Source organism: Acanthopagrus latus, chromosome 21, assembly GCF_904848185.1.
Source record: "Acanthopagrus latus isolate v.2019 chromosome 21, fAcaLat1.1, whole genome shotgun sequence".
NCBI classification, from domain to species: Eukaryota; Metazoa; Chordata; class Actinopteri; order Spariformes; family Sparidae; genus Acanthopagrus; species Acanthopagrus latus.
The window spans coordinates 1,732,868-1,753,929 of NC_051059.1; the positions used below are offsets into that span (position 1 = coordinate 1,732,868).

The following is a 21,062-nucleotide window of genomic DNA, read 5'->3' on the forward strand; positions in this document are numbered from 1 at the left end:
TGACAACTGCAGTTCTGTTAAAGGAGAGCTGGTTCTGGTTCAGTTCTGTGAGCTGCCCATATACAGGAGTAGCTCAGCAATGTTGAAGTTAGGAGACGACGTCACTAACAACACTGCTGGCAAACATCTGTTAAAGGTCCCATGTGAAAGAAAAGTTGGTCTTAGAGTGTCATTCCAAACCTGTTAAATACTGACGCACTGGGATTGTAGGTTGTGTCATCAGTTCTTCACAAGTTGGGAATGAGTCAAAATTTGACTTTTCTTACAAATAGGAACAATCAACTTCATACCGTTCTAAACACTTAGCATGCTTAACAATTTAAGAGGCACAATAAGCACTGCAAATGCAAAAGTAATGAGACGACCAGAAAAATGCAAACATTGAACATTCAAAACATAATTGAGCAGTCCAGGATGCTCAGGTGGGGAGCTGCTCTTGTCATACAGAACACTGTTAATATGTCGTCGCTGTTAAAGAGCAGCTGATCCAAACCAGATGTCCTGTTCCCTTCCTGCGGCCCATGTGTTCTTGATAATGACATTATCAGATGAATGAAGAAATCCACATTAGCATGAACATCTATGAGCTCAGTGAACACACACACACACACACATTAATTAATTCCAATTAGAAATGCAAATAAGGAGCAACTACTTTGATTAAGCAGCAGCGAAGCTCCTTGTTGGTTTGTGATGTTCTCCTCTGACGCAGCCCAGTTGTGCGGAGAAGGAAGAAAACAGTATTGGGACACAGAAAATGTTATAATTAATGTAGAAATGCTGTGTGAGAGATATTTCTAATTAGTCCCCCGTCCCTCCCTCTGTTGCATCAGACATGTTCGTCCTGCCAACGTCCCCTGTTTCTCAGGATGCAGAGGAATTACATACTAATTAAACAGAGGCAGGCGCTGGGATTCGTCTGGCCCCTCAATTTACATATGAGCTGTTTTGCATATGACGGAACTAATGTCTAATAATTTAACCCATTACTGGCGAGGCTATCTCGTTGTGCTTTTGGAAATAAACGAGACATAAATGAGAAAACTGTATTGTTTAAACCACAAAGATGAGAGCAGACAAGATAGTTTTAATCTCTAATCACACAGCTTCACACTGAGCCGCTCCGCTGGACCAGCTGAAGGTCCAGTGCCCTGCTCAGGGGCACCTCAGCAGATGTGGTGAAAATTAAAACTTACAGCCATGCAGGCCCACAGCAGAGTATACGACATCAGGGATGTTAAATGGTTTGTCTTGTAGCACAACTGCCGACACAATGCTGTGTCTTTACTAAGTCCTCGCTTGGTCCTATATGGATTGTGTTCATTTTGTCAGCTATTTTTACATTTATTCAGAGGGATGAGCTCAACCATGTTATAATGGCCAATCCTGAGAGGACTGTTTGTTTTATTATCTGTTTGGACAGATTTGGGCAATATTTTAAAGGGGCACTGTGCAGTTTGGAGAAGAAATTAAAACTCAAACTTTTTATATTTACAATATGAGTGAGGGAATAATCAAAAAATGGACGATAAGTGAACAAATAAGCTGTTCCCAGACGAAAACAAGGTCCCAGAACAGTGTCTGGGGCTAGAAAGGTGGCAGGGTCCGCCACATATAAACAAAGTAAAACAATATAAATTGTGTTGTCCTTTAAAGTCAGTCTGTTTGTTCAGTCATGAAAACAAAGAAAGTTTGATTATTATTATAATTCTAAGAAAATTCCTAGAACTTTATCCTTAAACTAACTTGGGTACCGTGTTAGCCAATGAATCCTTCTTTGGCCTGTCACATCTCCACAGTGCATCCCTTTGAAAGATGCAATATTTTAAAAGAGCGGGAAGAACATAAGGAACCAATAACAATGCTTTAATTTGTCACATGACCTTCAGGAAGCCATCTAGAAACCTCTTCTCCCAGACTTTTTCAAAGAAAACACCTTCGCCATTTTGCTCCTAAAAAAGTGGCTGAAAACATAATTTTCTGGCCCTTTTCTGTCGTGAAAAAGATATGTGCACACTCAAACGTGAGTAAACTTTAATTTTTTTATAGTTTAATGCAATTTATTTCTCATTAAATAGTGGAAACTTGTTAAAATGGAATTGTTGCCTTGAGGCAGCAACTAGTGTTATGGAAAATTGCGTATGTTGCCTTGAGGCAACAGTGAACCATTATGGAACAGCAAAATGAATGTTTTTGAGTGTGTTTAGGTATATATAATATTCAAAAGCATACTATTCATCATAATCTTTATATTTTATAATCTATTATTATTATCATTTGTTATATTTTCCTTCATTTACAGAATGAAGTCAGCGTTGTTCTATACCATCATGGTACAATGTTGCCTACAGGCAATGAACCCCCCCAAAAAACTATAGCATTTCTTGAGATTATGTTTATTTAGTCTATTTTAAGACATAAAAACACTCCAAACATTTTTTTTCTAACGCACATCATAATGCGTCATAATGCATCATAATTGTCGGATTCTCAAGTTCAGCTGCAAGTTTGGCATGACAGCGTCATAGTCTGTGTAGACCGGCATTTGTTATCAAACTTTTTTGAAAGGTTTTTGACAGCAAGTAGACCAAAGGATCAGACCAGCAGCCCTGCTGTGGAGGACTCTGCTGCAAATAAAACCATGGCCAACTAAAATCCAAAAATATGAGGCAGCACACATTAAGTATGGCTTCACAGCCACACAGAAAAATGACCATGATTGCCCAAAATGCGTCCTCTGTCTGGAGACCCTCTCAAACGAGTGTTTAGATGTACATTAATAATTTTCTTATAATAAAACAAATGTAATAATCACTGAATAGTGAATAAAAGTAAGAAAATACATTCTAAAAGATGTTTCTTGACATATTTTGTAGTATTGTCTGTGGGTCCCCGGCCAGAAGCTAATTTTGTTTAGGGGGCCTTAGCATGGAGAAGTTTGGGAAGCCCTGCCATGGAGGGTTAATCAGAGGAGAAAAACGGTGGAAAGATAACAAGGAGGGAGAAATATCTCAAAACGCTGAATGACAGTGAGTTACTGAAACACTACAGGTTATATTGTGCAGGGAGAAGGTCTGTGGTCACATCTCTGACCCAACACAATAAAGCAGTAACAGCAGGAACTCAAGTGAACATTTGCAGTGCTGCACTTTAGACTGTTTTTGAGTACAGGCCAAGGACCACTGTGTATCTCTACTGCCCTCTACTGGCACAATACTGCATCCTACTGAGAAACACACCAGGGCCTGTGTTCTTCAAGCTTCCTGGTACTAAGAGCTGGAATACCTGGAAAAAAAATATGTCTAGTGTAGCAGTAATATTCACAACAGTGACACTACATATTTATGAATATTGTGTACACAGGAAAATCCATCCATCCATCCATCCATCCATCCATCATCTGAAACCGTTTAACCTTTTCATGGTGACGGCGCTGGAGCCAATCCCAGCTGACACTGGGCGAGTGGCGGGGTACACCAGCTCATCACAGGCCTGACATATAGGGACAACAACCATGCAGGAAAATATAAGGTAAAAATGGAAAGTAGAAGTTAATGTACTTTCTGCTGAAAATAATATATCACATTCTACACAATGATTTATTTTACATTTGGCACATTTACGTTTACCAATAATAATGGTGTTGGTGCAGTATTTTTTACATTGGGCTATTACTAATTCTTAAAATAACTAAAGATTCCCAATACTTCTTCCATCCCCGTCTGTGCGCACAGTCCATGAGTTTCATTCCAGTTTGACATACACCTAAAAGAATAATTTGCCTATAGTAGTGACTGTTAGTATTTGAATCACATGTACATTTGTTTTCCATTTTATTACACATTTGATCCAAAAGGTTACATGTAATGCAAGGGTTTTCCATCATGTTGAGTCAATGTGGATAAACTAAATAATGCAGACTTCTGTAAAAACACAGAAGCCCTTAGGGGGAAATGAAAGAAAGAACATTTAAATTAAAAATAAATATAGAAGATAGATTTCACGTGTGTTGAAAAAATAAATTAAGGAGCTTAGAACGTTATCCTGGCAAACTGTCTTCCACCATATTGCAATTAATAAATACAAGAGAGACAATAATTTAGATCAGACTTAGAAAACTGATCACTAGAAAAAAAAAAGTATTTCTCATTGGCCCCTCAGAGCTTCTGTATTTAAGCCTTTTGTGTTTACTCTGTTATTGTGTGTTTTTGAAGTTGTATTACTCAAGTATTCTACATAAAGCAACTGCATTTCCAGAGGTTATTATGTCTACTGCATGAAATACCACTATTGACCTACCTCTATTGATTTAATTTAGCCACATTCAACTTTGCATTAGTGGAAAATGTACATTAAAAGACTTTAAGTCACTGTTTTAGGCAAGACATTGTGAGCGTACAATGTCTGAAATATAAGACAGCACATACGTCACGCGCCTGTGCTGTCCAACATGTCCTTCTGTTCACTACATCAGTGCCCCAGTGTGCAGATGCTTTGCTGTATCACAAAACCTTTATTCAAATCATAGACCATTTTACTTTTAAAATGAATACATTTCACATGCAGTAAATGCAATAATCTCTCATCACAATGACAGTGGAGTCTAAATTACGGTTTGATTATTGACAAATGTATTTTGCTACTACTGTGAACTCTGGTTTTAAAGGGCTGACTGCCGCATTCTCCAGTGATTACTGGAGCGATTTGGATTAAAATCAAGACTATATTTCCCATTTACAGATACACACATTGGATTTCATTGTTCTCTCCTTTGTGATTCTTTACATTCCTCCCAGTGACAGTTACATTTTTACAAACACTAACCCTAACAGGAGAATTAGTAGTAAAAGTGAACATCTTGATGACGTGACCTCCATTATTAAATAGGTGGAGCCCTGTGGCTTGTCTTTCCCTTCAGTGGACAGGACTAACAGGCACACCCCTCTTGGGCTGATAGGGCGTTGTCCTGGTGACCATCTTGATGCAGTCTATGATTGGACAGACGCTGAGGCACAGAGTGCAGCCCGTACAGTTGTCACTCACGACGGGCAGGTGGGTCTCCGGGTTGAACTCTATAGCCTGGAAAGACAGTGAGCAGGACACGTTACAGGACTGAGGCAGATGAATTGAAACACAGACAAGAGACGAATGCAAAAGAAATGAGATATGCATATTGCTACCAAGGACACAGTGACAAGATTCAGCATGTTCTTTCCATGGCTGAGGCTGGAACACTTTTGTTTCTTATGCTTATTAAGTTGTTGTGTGTTTCGCTGTTGTGCTTATTTGCTGTTTTTTTAATCACATGTAAACCTTGGACTCCACTTAATTATCTTTATCTGACAGACAGACGGACGTACCTGGTATCCAGAGTCATTGCAGGTCATATAACATTTACCACAGTTGATACACATCTCTTCATCGATCAGGGCCTGGACCTGAGAACAGAAGGTGGGGATTGATCAGTTTATAGTGTATATTCAGTTTTTTTTTTTAGGATAATTATCTGTGACCTTAATACATTCAGTTTCATTATACTGCCTCTACCCATCATACAGTATCACACAGACACACAGAGTCTGGCAGTACTGCACTGGTTTATATTGTCACTTTATAAATAGAGCTTTATAAATAGAGCTGCAACAATTAATTGATTAATCAAGTAAATGAATCAACAACAATTTTTATAACTGATCAGAACTCTTTTTGAAAGTAAGACAGTAAGTAAGCAAGTAAATAAGACACTTTTTTGATTCCAACTTGTTAAATGTGAACATTTTCTGGCATTCTCTCCTCCTCTATTACAGTAAACTGAATATCTTTAGACTGTGGGTTGTTTTCTGACATTTTAAAGACTAAACAACTACGCGATTGAAGAGAAAATAATTGCTACAGTGTGTGAGAGAACGTCGGGTACCTGCTCCATGTTGTTCAGTTCCTGGTATGCTCCGATGTAGCGCAGTGCCCTGGCTATCACATCCTACAGACACACCATCCACATATAAGAAACGTATAACACCACATGGTACATTAAAGGAACAGTGAGGGTGTGTGTGTGTGTGTGTGTGTGTACCTTGACAGCAGGAACAGGTTTTTTAGGCATGCTGGCCCGGCCGTTGGTTGTTGCCATCACATCAGTTTGAACGCCTCTGAGCTTTTTCTTGTAGTCTGCGATGACTTCTGTTTTCTGCTGGAGGTACGGACCAAAGCTAGGGAGGCTCTACACACACACACACACACACACACACACACACACACACACAGAAATATTGTTACTTTTTACTAATGGCAGTGTTTATGGTGATATTCAAAAAGAAGTAATAGAAAACAAGTCAAAGTAGAAAAATGGGACTATATATAATAAAGGAATTCTTTGTGGTAAGCAGTGGTACCTTTCCAACAAGTTCTTCCAGTTTGGGAACTGGTTTTCCCTTCTGATGTCTGTCTGTTGGAGGGGATTGACCATCCCATCCGTTCAGCTCCAGGCTCTTCAGGTACAGCAAGGCTTTCAGACCTGAACACACACATTCACCACGGTGGCATCATGCTTTCTCAAAGTAGTAGCACCTGGGTACGCTGGAACATTTTTGAGTGTTTTGAGGTCAGAAAGAGACGTTCACCGGGCAGACACATCTACGTACCCACACAGTAGTCCTCGATCACGGTGAAGTCCTGGTTCTGTACTGCACTGCACACCTGTGGTCACAAACACAGGCATGAACAAAAACAATCTGAGATTTTAGTTATTTTTACAAAACACGGACATTTGAAAAGATCAAATTAAGTTAACATTTGGTATATTTTGGCTAAAGACTGCAGCTTGTCATTGTCAACTGCTCTAGCTTGCATTAAGAATTATTCTCAGGATTGAAAGGACAGTATTCACCTTGCTGTATATTCACCTCTTTCAATGCTATTCCAAAAGGCATAGAAATTAAAGTTAAATTTGATTATAAATGACTACGAGATACTATATCAATGAATGACAATCCACAACAGGGTAGGAAATAAATAATATAATGAAAGGTTTAAACAATGAAATGAAATGATGTATTTTTCACTTTTACAATATGTTGTTAAATCAATGACAACAGCATCACATCCACAGGGACTGACTGATGTCTAATTTAAATGTGGAAATTAAGTGGATGAGGAAGCTGTTTCTTGATGTCACAGTAACAACACATCACCTGTAACACCGAGGCCCCAGCGTGAAGAAACTGCAGTCCAGTATCTGCTGAGTCGATACCTCCGGTGGCCAAGATTGGGAAACCAGGAATCGCTCTGCCGATGGCTGATACGGCTCTGAGAGCAATGGGTCTGATGGCATTACCTGCACACATTGGTAATATTACTGAGTAGATGAGAGAAGTGCCTCAGCCTCAGAAGTGCACACAGAATGGTATGGGGTTAACGTATTTTTGGAGGCTAACTGAAGTTAGCATCCCTGATTCCCTCCACGAGAAGCATATGGGATTTTTTTTAAATTGGATTTTGAATTATTACAAACAATCTCTGTGGCAAACACAAGTTTATGATGCCTACATATATTGTTCATCCTGACAATCTCCACAGATGAACACTACTTTGTGATGTTTGAAGCTAAATTGAATGTGTAGTTTTGGAGAAGAAGTTCAAACAAATATATACAATATTAATGAGGTGATAACACAAAATTTCTCCATAAGTGAATAAACAGGCTGTTCTCAGAGGACAACAAGGTCCCAGAACACTTGAAGCTTGAAAGGTGGCAGGGTCCGCCAAATGTACACACAGTAAAACAGTATAAATTGTGTTGTCCTTTAATGTCTAATGTTAATGTTTTTTTTTTATGTTGTTCTTACATAGTAATGCAGAAACTCCTCCTTCATGTTGCATCTCAACTCCAATCCATTTCAATTACAATTCTATACTTATCAAGTGTTTCACCATCTACTGTACCTGTCAGAGCATAATTAAAGATTTCCAACATTTGAAAAATGACCTGGAGGCCACAAATGTATTATTATCTACTGGAAGTGTGCGGTATGAAGAAGTATACTTCTCTTGTACTTTTCTTTCAAAGCCTCTAAAACTTCTGCACGGGTTAAAAACAGTTTTATGGTATTGTGTCTGTTTCTGTGTATCCTTACCAGACACCCCTCCGTAAGTGGTGCGTTTGCCCTTTCCAATGCTCGGCCAGGGGGCGCCGTCGGCCTTCAGTCCCATCATGCCTGAGACTGTGTTGGTGGCTGTTACTCCATCCGCTCCACCTATGAAATGACACAACAATCAACATGCAAGCATTCGTCACCTACATAAAACTGTCACGTTAGTTGCATGATGTAATAAAATACAGAGGCAACACTGATATGGAGGAAAGCAAAAGTGTGCTGTGGTGAGGTGTGTTACCTTCATGAGCAGCCTTGGCGATGTCAACAATATTGGTAACGTTTGGCGTCAGCTTGGCAAAGAATGGAATGGAAATGGCATCACGCACCCAGCGACAGATGTTACGCACCAACACCGGGTCCTAATGATAAAGACACATAACACCAACAAACCCTTTATATTAAGGTCCTTGTGATAAATGTTAGTTAATTGTTAATAAGGCTTTCCTTTGCTCTTATAATGTATAAACTTATAAGTCTTAGTACATACTTTATTATGCATGGTTAAATGAATTAGTGTCTTATAGGAGACGTGCTCATTTTCAGCTTTATAATTTTATTTTGGGTTACTACTAAAACAGACTTATATGCTGTAATGATCAAAAAACACATACACTGTATTCCCCCTCTGTCTAAGGGTGCACTCACACTAGGCAAGCTGTAGCACCACAGCACGTTTAACCCCACAGCACAGGTTGGTCCTGGCACGGTTGGAAGAGGTGTGCTTCGCTGAGGTACAGTACTAACCCACATGCACGAGCACATGCACAGGTACGCAACGTGGACATGAAGTATAGTCATGTGTATTACACTGCCTTGCATAATCAAGAAATCACTACAGCAAACAGTCTTCTCGTTATATTGTGTGCAGCATGTTGCATTTGTGTGTGCGTGTGTGTGTGCGTGCGTGTGTGTGTGCGTGCGTGTGTGTGTGTGTGTGTGTGTCTGTACCTGTCCACAGGCCAGTCCCATGCCCCTCTCTCCCATTCCATGAGGACAAGACAGGTTCAGCTCCAGAGCGTCTGCCCCTGAGTTCTGAACACACACACACATTTCAGTTTTACACCTCCTCAAGCCACACTGTTCTAACTTGCTGATATACACACAATAGACAGATACACTGCGCACATTTGTGAATGATGAAGATTTTGTTACTGATGTAATTTCTCTCACCTCTGCCATCTTGGCTAGTTCAGTCCAGTCTTCCTTGTTGTAACTACACATGATACTGGAGATCACCACCTGACAGACACAGTGTCCAGAAGCAAAGTAAGAGACTGTCAAACCGTGTATCAGTCTCAGCTGATAGCTGCGAGGATTAATCAGTTTAACTACAATAGAAAATAATATGTAATAATCAGTCAATTATATGGAAAACAAAAGACTGAAATCTCTGATTCCAGCTTCTTAAATGTGAGCATGTTCAGATTTCTTTACAGTAAACTGAATGAACCTTTTTGGTGTGAGGACAAAACAGACCAAAAGACATTTAGACTGAGACTAAGACTTAAACATTCTTTATTTTCATTCAGATTTCACCTTACAGTGCAATGGGAATGAAATATCATTGCAGATGGCTCAGATTTGAGGACATCATCTTGGGCTTTGGGAACTACTGACATTTTTGACCATGTTCTGGTGTTTTATAGAGCAAACAGCCCTGCTGTCAGACACATAACTTTAACAAAATCTGAATTTATCAAGCATCTCACTGTGGTGTTTTAAAAGACAATGCAAATAGCTTCAAAAATCTATTAACATAGGCAGAATCCCTTTTCTAAGCAGTCCCTACAATACATACAGTTGGTCTCCATACGCATGAAGATGGTTCTGCCTCTTGTTTTGTAAGAAATTAACTGACAGCATTCTGCCTGCTGTCAGTTGTGCTTTCCGTGTTCTGTGTATTGCAGTCAATGCAGAATTGTGTCCATGAAGAATCAAACACGCATCATGAGGTGAAACTTACATTGTTTGGGAAGTCCCTCTTCAGCTCGGCGACTGACTGGCACCAGTAGGCTGCTGTCTTCTCACTGATGAGCTCAATGTTGAGGAAGGAGCCTTGACCTGGTCCGTACACATTACCTGATGTGGTGCCACGCACAATACGAGGAGACACGTTGGTCACCAAATCCTGCAGGGACAGATTTATAGCAGAAATTATTGGCAGACTAATCAACAATGACAATGATTGTTGGATGCAGCCTTGTAATATTTTGATTTTTTTTTTTTCTTTTTTTTTGCTAATGCTTAAAAACTTTTTCTTGAAATGTATATAGCACCTTTAAAAACAGAGTTTACACAGTGCATTGACAACCAAGTTGAAGCAGGAAACTCAGGAGGACAGTCGAGCCAGACACAAGGAAGGACGATAAGAAGAACACATAAAAACATTATGGGCAGTAAAAAGAATAATGGAAAATAAATAGCTTGAAAATAAACAAATAAAAGCAGTAAAGGACAATAATAAAAATACATCAAATGTGAGGAATAGATAGATAGAATAACTAGAAAGATGAAAAATCAGTTTAAAAAGGGTGACTTCACATAAAAGCCAGCCTATAATAGTGGGTTTTAATAAGTGATTTTAAAAAAAGTTACTGGCCAGGAGGCCAGCAGCCAAAACCAGCTTTTTTTTTTTCAATTTGATGTTAGCAGACACAAAAACTATGCTGCAAGAATACGGCAACAAAGTAAACAAGGCTTAGGTCAAAATATCTACAGTAAATAGATTAATGGCTACAAAAGTGAGCTCCAGAAGTTTCTTCTTACCACATTCATTGGTTTGTTCTGTTCATGCTACAATTTTAAGAACTTTACATATATTTAATGCTTACTGTCTGCTAAGATCAAATTTTAGAAAAAAAGCTAAAAGGTTTTGGAACAAAACAAATAAACAAAACAAAACTTTTGGGCTAACTAATCCTAACATCATTGTAGTTCTTGGCAAAGTTTAAACTGTTAATTCTCCCAAAAAAACTGCTATTGAGGACGTTTATTTGAGTTTTTAAGGATGCTTATTTCAGAAGAATCTTTAGAAAGGTAGACTAAAAGGTTTAAATAAAAACTTGGAGATTCTGATATCATCAAAATCCTGAGATACAGATGAGTGATTATCTTATGATATTCATAAGTTAATATTATCTGATCTTTTTTGTTGTTATCTTCCTTAACAGGGTTTGTGACCTGAAATGAGGTGGAAGTATATTGTTAATGTTTTTAAGTAATATATACTCCATAGATATTTATGTATGTATATATTCACAGTAATTTTACGTGTAATTAAAAATCCTAACATTGTGTGTGTGTGTGTGTGTGTGTGTGTGTGTGCGCAAGCGTGTGTGTGTTATTATGACCTTATTCAGTCCAAACGTCTTGGTCAGAGCGAAGCCCCATCCTTGTTCAAAAGCTCTTCTGATCATAGCTGTGCTGGTGGTGGGAGGAGCGGACGCCAGGCCAAACGGGTTGGGGAACTTAATTCCACAAACCTCAACGCTGATGTCCACCTGATCTATGGCACTGTAGAACAACGGCAACTTCGGAACTGCATCCACTATCTGTCCATACAGAGACTACAGGAGGAAGGACGAGAGGACAAATGATTGACCTACATCAGTGATCTTACCCGAGTTGAAACCATCATTATGTACTCTGGAATCTGAGTGTGAAAAAAAATAAGATCCATGACTCATAAATCAAACAAGAAGCAAATATAATTTAGAGAATTTGGTATTGCTTACTATATCAAAGGAGGCTCCTATCGTTTGCAAAATCCTGTAAGTGGTAGATTCTACAGCGCATGAACACACCACGGCACAACACAACAAAAAGAAATAAAGCTTATGTGTTAATTCAGTCTCAAATTGTGGGAAGCTATGTAGGTTTTTCAAACTAGGACTTAAGAATGGACTACGAATTTCAACCTAAAAGACACAAGTTAGTCTGAGCTCCTTGCCACTGAAAGCAGTTGAGTCAGATGTGGATTTTAAAGACGTGATGACTGATTGAAGCAGAGAGTGATTTACCTGGATGTGTCTGTGAATATGCCAGGAGGCCTGTTTGCCATCATTCACTGATTCCACTGAAGTGTTTGCCAAACCAGCGATGTCTCCTCCTGCAAACACCCAGGGCTCGCTGGTCTGCATGGTGTCTGTGTTCACCTCTGGAGTTCCCCAGCGGTTTAGCTTCACTGGACTCATGGCCTCAGTTACTACACACAGAATATAGATCATGTTATCTATGAAAACCAGACATGTGACTCAAGTCATCCAGTCCAAGTTTCAAGTCATTTTTAATTGGTAAGTCGAGTCACTTTTTACCCCCAAAGATACAACAGTCTTACCAGCAGTGTTCAGTCTTTAAACGAGATTAGACTTGAGTTCGTGTCTAACCATGACATTATTGGCCATTTGATCTAACTGATCAAAAAGTATGAAAAATGAACTAAATTTGTGTTGATATTCAGTGATAAGAAATGTAATCCAACAAAAAACAAATAACTTCATAAAAGCATATTTATGTCTTCTTAATCAAAAATATTGGGTACCTTATTGAAACAGTGAAACACTTAAAAACACAAAATGAACACAGACGAGTCACCCAAGACGTCACATCTCAAGTCATATTTAGCCAAGCATCTTTCCAAGTCGAGTCTCATGCCATTTATTTTCAGTCACATCTAGTTTCAAGTCATCACAACATGCCATTGCCCCGTTAATGTTCTGCATCAATCAGTAACACCTCTGAACCTTCAGAAACCGCAGAAATATTTGCGCACATCTTAGTTCAGACTAAAGCAAAAAGGCTGACTGTTGATGGTGTGCTCCTAAGCTGATTGGTTAATTACCTTTTGGCTCGTTGAGCATGGAACCAAAGGCACTGATGATGTAATCCGCCTTCAGCTTGACAACCTGCTCCTCATCCTCCAGCCAGTCTCCCCCTTCAGTCTGCTCGGTGCGACAGAAGCGTAGCCCGGCAACCCGGCCGTTCTTCATGATGACCTCACGAGGAGACAGGAAAGGCAGGAACTCACACTGCTCCTCCTTAGCCAACTCCATCTGACAGAACCAGAACACATGTATTCAGTACCGTCGGTCGATCCGCCTGTATATCCATCCAGCCGTCCCTCATCCTCACCTCCTCAGGAACAGCTCTGATGTTGGTGAAGCCCTTCCTGAAGCACACGTAGACTCTCCTGGCTCCACAGCGCAGAGCTGATGTGGCGCAGTCAAACGCAGTGTCACCGGCCCCCAGAACGATCACCACGCCTCTTAACTCCGGCAGAGAGGTACGACACTGGCACATGCCTGCAACACAGAGTGATACAGAGAGGCGTGGTGAGAGACCATCTCTGACAAATGAAATGAAAATGTGAACCAGCCCACTCTCTGCTCCAACACTTGCATATGCTCAGGGTTGGAAGGGTTACTTTAAAAAATGTATTCTGATACGGTATATTCCAAGTATTACAAGTTACAAATAATGTCACTTGATGACTTTTCGTTACTTGACATATTTTGGTTTCACTTAAGACCAAAATGATGTCCTTACTTTTATACTTATACTTTTGTATGTACTGTATATATTGGTCTGTTATTTATTGTTTTACGCTGTGCTCACAGTGACAATAAGGGCATTCTGATTCTGATGTTGTGTGAGACCAGTATATCATTCTCTGTTTTAAAATGATCATCCTGTAAGCAATCCTCTTTTTTAATTACTAGTGGTGCCCACGAATCTCAATACAATATTGAATCATACGATACACCGTATGCGGTTCAATACGCGTGTGCGTGCGTGTGTGCGTGCGTGTGTGTGTGTTCACAACAGTACCTTTCTTGCTGGCTAAGGCCACCATAGGCAGAAAGTCTTTGGAAGTGAAGAAGCCTTGATCCATCGTTAAACCCTGGAAGATTTTAGCTCTGTTGGCCTGAGGGAGACCTGTAGACACACACACACACGCAAAAACGCACATTGGAAGAAAAAATGTATACCATAAAGGATAAACTTTTTCCCTGCACATCCATGAAGCCAAAAGCTAAGCTAGTGTGTTATCTGAAATGTTTTCCAAGAAGCCCTCACCAATCCCGATGAAGACAGCCTTAAATCCTTCCTGTCTCAGGGACGTCAGAGTCATTCCATTCATACCCAGACCCTTCTCACACACAACCTAGTGTGCACACAAGCAAACACACATTTAACAAGACTATGTAAAGACAATGATAACAGAGCTCAGCACACATCATCATCTTAATGAAACTCCAGTACCAAGAATAAACTTCTTTTATTTTATCCTTGTTTTGTCAAAAATGCCATTGCAACTTACATTTCAATCACCGGTCAGAACACAGAGTCCATTAAGATTAATAAAAACTAAAAACTGTAAAAACCCACCAACAGCAAAGTAAAGACTTAATAATGACAATTATTGCAATATGTATACCAGCATTTTGCAGTATGGACACTAATGGCACTAGTATATTCAAATGCATGTGTACGTATGATAGAGTTTCTATGGACCATACCTTGACCCCCAAGTCCTTCATCAGGTCTATTTCAAACTGGACAACCTCGTAAGGAAGCCTGAACTGAGGGATTTCTGCTGTGCTGCAGGGAGAAAAACACATTTACCTCTTACCTATTCAGTCCTCATCGCAGATCCAACACTCCCTCATTAGCACCAACCAATTTCCAAATTAATTGTGTTTCAAAAATTACTGAACATTTGGTTGTCAGATGACCTGGTTGCACTTTTGCTAAATAAATGTCTCTAATTAGTTTGTCTCTATATGTCTTTTATTGCGCTATTGTTTTTTTTGACTCTGCACTTGCTGAATTTTAAACCCGACTTTGAATAATTATCAGAATCAGAATCAGAATGTTGAAAGTAATCTTGGTATGGCAGTTTATAAACATTCAAACAATAGCTATTACTTTAAAACTCAATAAACTTAATCAAAGAAATTCATTGATTCAATATAATATGATACTATGCCTATAAAACATCTAATATCATCTAATATCACACTTTGCAGTCTTTCATATGATGATGATGATGATGATGATGATGATGATGATTTGTTACCTCAGCCCTCCAGTGTACTTCTGTTTCTCAAATATGGTTATGTTATCATATCCAAGACGGGCCAGGAAGGAAGCACAGCTGACTGATGCTGGGCCACAGCCAATCAGAGCTATAGGGGCGTGGTAAGACTCTGGCATCTCATTGGCTGGTGGGAGTTCAGGATTCCTGATCTGAGGGATGCCCATCTTACTGAACACCTAGGAAGGAACCAACATACACACATTTGAAATAAGTCACATGTCAAGGCTTTTGATAGACAGCATTCATATCATAACATTAATAGAACTCTCAACACAACAAGGCTGACTCAAGAGATTGGCTTGGGAAATTATTTTAGAGGCATTTGAATAAGACATGATGTAGTTGGACGAGGCTGGCCGTTAGAACAATGCACTGCGCTCAAGCCTCTGCAGCAGAGACTGACTGTCATTTAGCAGCTAGCTAACTTAGTAAGATTAGCAAAACGCACAGACCAACAGAAAGACCAGGGAGGCTTGTCAGACCACAGAACATTGATGGTTTGTGTGACTGTGTCATTAACACAGTTTTTAATGTGTGTATTTTGTAGATTACTAAAGTGTACAAAACTTGAATGTAGCGAACTAGCCGTTCATGCATATCTCCCAGCAGGTCAACAAGAGCTACGGGGACTTATAGATGTTAAATAATGTTCATAACATTTACAAATACAGATTTAAACTTATGGACTTTAAGTGCATTTTAAACTCATGTTAGTTTTGGCAGACTGCTGTTCCATGTATCAAAAGTTCTGTCTCTTAGTGCACGTTTGATGTCAGCCTATGTATCTTATGCTGTACAGTGTAAGAGATGGCAATAATGTAATGTTTAATTTTAAATTATACAGTACAAGAAGCAAAAAGGTGATAGATTAAAAAAAAAAAAAAATTGAACGCCTTTGCCCATTTCCACAGTAACTCAGTAACAACTGCAGTTTACACAGAAACATCTATCTTAGGTCCGCTAGCATTAGCCTCTATAATCTAGTGGCCTTATAAGACTAAACTGTATCAACAACTGAAGATGGGCGTGATTTATTTTATTTGTGATGGAAAGAATGTGTTATTTCTAAATGTCAGTCTTGCTTAAACATTTACCGAAATGTAAACCAAAATAATTATTTAAATATTAAACCGAAAGCTAAGTTGAAAGCATGACTCCACCTGTGATTTAGTTTTAAAGACACTGTTTTCTTGATTTAGATGGTGTGTGACATGTGACATCAGCATAGATAATAGTATGATAGGTGTGTATCTGTATACATTATGCTGAGTAAAAGCTTTTTGGGTCCCTAAAAAAAAACAAGAATATACACATACATAAACTAAATGATTGTGACATGATTGCAGCTGGTTACATGTCACTGCAACTGAGTCATCTGAATCTCAAGTAGCTATTAACTTCCAACAGTTCTAGTTCTCAGTGCAGAAACTGTTAATTATGTGTTATATAGAAAACTTGACAGCTATAAATGTACTGTACCTCCGTCGCAAACTGCTGTAACCCTCCGATATTAATGGGCCCCTCCTCCGAAGCATATAGGTTGCAGCCACCCACACACAGCTCTGATGTGGGACAAACCATTCCACAGGTCAAACCCAGGGGGTTGTCAGACAAGATGGCCCGCGCTGCTCCATAGTAGTTCTGGTATACACATACACACAAAGAGACACACAAACATGAACAACAAAATCACAACAGAGGTACTATTACCTATGTTTTTCTGAATATTTTAATGACTTCATTGTTTTTACATTAACATCTTCTGAGACATCTTCCACATTATAGAACTGGAATGTAAAAATGTGTGTGCATGTATGAATACATATGTTGTGCATGTTGCAACGGTACCTTATTAGAGATGCTTGTAATAAATGATTTGACGTCCAGGTTAGTGGGGCAGCTCTTCTGACAGGGAGCATCTGCACATTTTAGACACCTAGACGCAGATTTGACTTTTATTCATGAGTTCAAGTTATGAAAAATCCTTGTTTCAGACTGGTCCAAGAAAGCAACACGCATCAGAGCAAACAACAGTCAACAACATCCAACAATGTACAAAGATCGCTAGAAATCACCAAAGTGCAAATATACAGTAAGCTTGAAAACAATGATGCACTGATAATGAAAACTGTAAATTAATGAGTTGCAGACTGCTCTACAAGGCTGTTCACCATCTTAGTTTAACATTTTAATAAGCACTAAACAAAGTACCGACAGGATGATGGGAATGTCAGTTTTGGCCATTTTTAAAGTTTTAGACAAATGTATAATGTAAGCTCATGGTGGTCCCCGTTATCTGAGGATCATAAATGAATGAAGGATGTTTCAGCTCCAGCAACACTGTGCAGGCGGCACAAGTGTTAAAACTGTAGCAGCTATGACTGTCTTTACCCAGAGGAGGCAACAACAAAGTGTTGTCATCTGCACTTCTAAACTGATTTCCTAAAGGTGGTGCAACTTGACAGCTGTAGAATTGGTCTGTCAATGACTGGGTGTGTGTTACAAGTCATTGTCAAATAGTACTTCTAAAAAAAAAACAAAAAACAGGTAATTCATTCTCACCTCAATGCTTCTCGTAGAGCTCCGCGTTCACTCAGTGTAGTGTGTTTGATATCGTCGAAGTTGTTCTCTAACTTCACACAAGACTGAAACAAACAAACGTGACAGGGACAAACAGGAGGAGAGAGGAAAGGAATGAAGAAGGAGGAAAAAATATTGACTGAACCACGCAGTAAAGCCAAGTTGTGTGTGTGTGTGTGTGTGTGTGTGTGTGTGTGTGTGGTAGAGCTTACATCACAGGTCCTGTCAGGGTTTCTTTTCCAGTGTTTCTTTTCCTTCTTCTTGTTGGCTGTGGACATGATCTGAGCATGAGTCTTCACCCTGGGATTGAGGGCCAGGATGTTCTGTACGAAACGAGGCGAAATTCATCAACACATCAGTAAAAACTGTAATGGAAGCGGAGAAGAGCCAGAGGTGCTGTTCCTTTTTTTTTAATGCATTATCTCCAGATCACGAGTTAATCATTTAGAAAGCTAGGTTTCTCTCCATAATGAGATAACTCCATCTGTTATGTCGACATAATCAAATAATGTACTATAATTTAGAGATGATGGCATTATAAAAAAAATATCTGTACCCGCGGCAGTTGATGACTTCCGTACACTCAATGTCACCTTCTGTCGCCCCTGAGCAACCACTGTTATCTGTCTTTATAGCGCACGTGCTGACAAAAACACTGAAACTTTGGAACATCCTGGAAAGTTTGCATGTTTGGATGGTGGGTTAAGCTGATAAGATAATGATGGGTAGCCAGGTCAATGTACCAAGGGTATATGACCCGTGGTTAGGATACATAAGAGTGGACATAAAGAAAAAAAATTATTTACCATCCCAAATATGTCCAGTCACTCTGATTTCATGGAAGCCCACTAAATGACTGCTATCTCAATTTGGAATAGGCTGCATTACTAAATCGTACGGTATGGAATAATAAAAGCCCTAACATATTATGGTATGTTGGTCTGGAAATTAGTTTCACATTATAAAGTTACTTTCAGAAACCAAACAAAACTTCTATTAGTGGCATGTGATTGGTTCGTGTTCTACTGGTCTCCTGGAGTTTTTGTCATTATTATCATTTGCTTTATGCACACAGAAACTCATGTGCACTTTCTTTGCACTTTACACAATCTCTGCACGTGCACATCCTCTCAGATCTTACATCACTTATCCATAGCTTATACAACAACACACATGCCTGGTTGCCTAACACCATATTAGGAACACATAGAATGGCTTTTTATCCTTTTAATCGGCAACATGCTGCCTACTTACTTTACTGAGTGAAAGTGGTAGAATAGCATATTGTGTAATAGAAAGTATGGCTTTCAACAGAGTATAATAAGTATATGTAGATTATGTTGTATGGGGCAGAACATGATTTTAAAGCTAGTTATTAACGTTATTCTTGTGCACATACAGTTACTGATATTTGATGGACCACATTTTATTCAATGGCTTTAGTGTCACAGCTTTTACCTCTGTTTTCCCTTTCATATACTTGATTTTGTTTAAAGCATCACAGAGCACCTTGGTTTGAGCGCACTAGTGTGCTATGTACTATTTGATCAATTTATTTCACCACATTTCCACAATGACCTCTCCGGTATTCACTCACAGATACATTTAAAGAGGTGCTCCACTGATTTATTATTGCATTTCCATAAAGTGAGGATGTTCTCAAGAAAATAATACAAATGTACACTGAGTATTCCACATGTGGAGTGAGCTGAACTTCATGTATGAAATGACTTAGTTTAAAGGAGCACTATGTAATTCGGAATAAATTATTCAAACTCAGAATGTTACTATTTACAATATTAATGAGTTATATAACTCTCCATGTGAATAAACCAGCTGTTTTCAGAGGAAAATAAGGTCCCAGAACACTGTTTGAAGCTAGAAAAATGGCAGGGTCCGCCACATATAAACAAAGCAAACCAGTATTAATTGTGTTGTCCTTTAAGGTCAGTTTATTTATTCAGTTAATCAGTCATGGCAACAAAGAGAGTTTGATAATTTAGTTTGTTTAGGCAGAAAGAAAATGAACATCTTTCTCTGCTCATCAACATTTCTTCGACAAAACTACGGAGTGCTCCTTTAAAATGCTAATCTAGAGACCAGCGTTTGAGTTCCTTCTTCCTATTACAAATTGGTAATTAAATGAAAGAAAAAAAAAAGTGGTCTGCCTCACTTCTGTTCCAGGTCAAGCTGGGCTGACCTCTGAGTAAATAATTGAACCTTACTTAAAACCGCAGCAAGATGTTTGCTGTAAAACAACATGACATCAGTCAAAACACTGGTCAAGATATATACACAGTCCCCCAGTCTTCAGATTAGTGCTCAGCCTCCAGTAATAAAGACTAAGCCCCAAACTTAATGAAATACATTTATTTGTACTGAAAAAAAAAAAGTGAGTAAACGTTTGTTGAATTAGCTAATGAGTTCATTTATAGTTACTTTGTTCAGTGATGGTATTTTGCACACAGATGCATAGACCACAGATTCAGATCTTGCCTTTACCCCTGTTGTAACAAAGCCCCATCTGAAGAGTTCTGTTCCCACCATGATGAAGCAGAGGATTTGTGAAACGCTTCAGCAAAGACATGTTAAATAAAACAATGTACTTCAACAGAGCAACCATCAATATGATAGTTCACACGTGGAAAATGTTTCATTTTGTTTCCCTCCACTAAGAATTAGATACTATACACCACAACGTGCACTGTCACTTCACACTAAAAAGATTAGCATAGATACATGATGTACTATGAGTTTGGGTTAGATTAACTCTCCACTCAAGGTTATTTGTCAAGTGAGCAGTAAAAATACAACCCCGCTGAGGGAAAGTGTAAAACAAGTAACAGTTATAATAATTTACCTCAATGTCTGGAGGATCTTTACTCAACATTTTGATTCTTCCTGGTGTGGGGACTAAAAGCTCTCAAACACTTTCTGAAGATCCTCTGGCGACAGATTGTAGATTAGAGGTCCGAAGCACTGTCCGGGACTCCTCTGCTCCCAAGTGGAATGGTCTGAGGGCTGACCGTCTTTATCAGGCCCACTGCTCTCGCTAACAAGTTGAAAATTAAAATTGTTTTTATCTACGAGCGATAAGGTAAATCGACCGAGCTGATACCGCTCTCTGAGGGTTAAAGTTCAGCAGACAGGTTCCTGGGTACGTTGCACCGGAGCTCTGGATAAATCAATGTCCATAATAAACTGTTGAGTTCAAACTCCACCTCTCGCGA

General features: G+C 39.1%; 1 protein-coding gene across 1 annotated transcript; it reads right to left on the reverse strand.

The window, feature by feature from the left end:
• Positions 1-4,484: 4,484 nt before the first annotated feature.
• dpydb (dihydropyrimidine dehydrogenase b) lies at positions 4,485-21,025 on the reverse strand. Its single transcript, XM_037083064.1, has 25 exons — positions 20,693-21,025; positions 18,045-18,155; positions 17,815-17,897; positions 17,101-17,188; positions 16,732-16,893; positions 15,232-15,428; positions 14,672-14,753; positions 14,229-14,316; positions 13,980-14,087; positions 13,284-13,453; positions 12,994-13,204; positions 12,173-12,357; positions 11,504-11,719; positions 10,117-10,281; positions 9,324-9,392; positions 9,102-9,185; positions 8,392-8,512; positions 8,133-8,252; positions 7,191-7,333; positions 6,642-6,696; positions 6,393-6,514; positions 6,074-6,220; positions 5,918-5,980; positions 5,361-5,438; positions 4,485-5,079 (listed from the first exon to the last, which is right to left on the reverse strand). Exons 1-25 carry the CDS (start codon positions 20,720-20,722, stop codon positions 4,915-4,917), a joined length of 3,063 nt encoding a protein of 1,020 aa, XP_036938959.1. The 5' UTR covers positions 20,723-21,025; the 3' UTR covers positions 4,485-4,914.
• Positions 21,026-21,062: the final 37 nt, after the last annotated feature.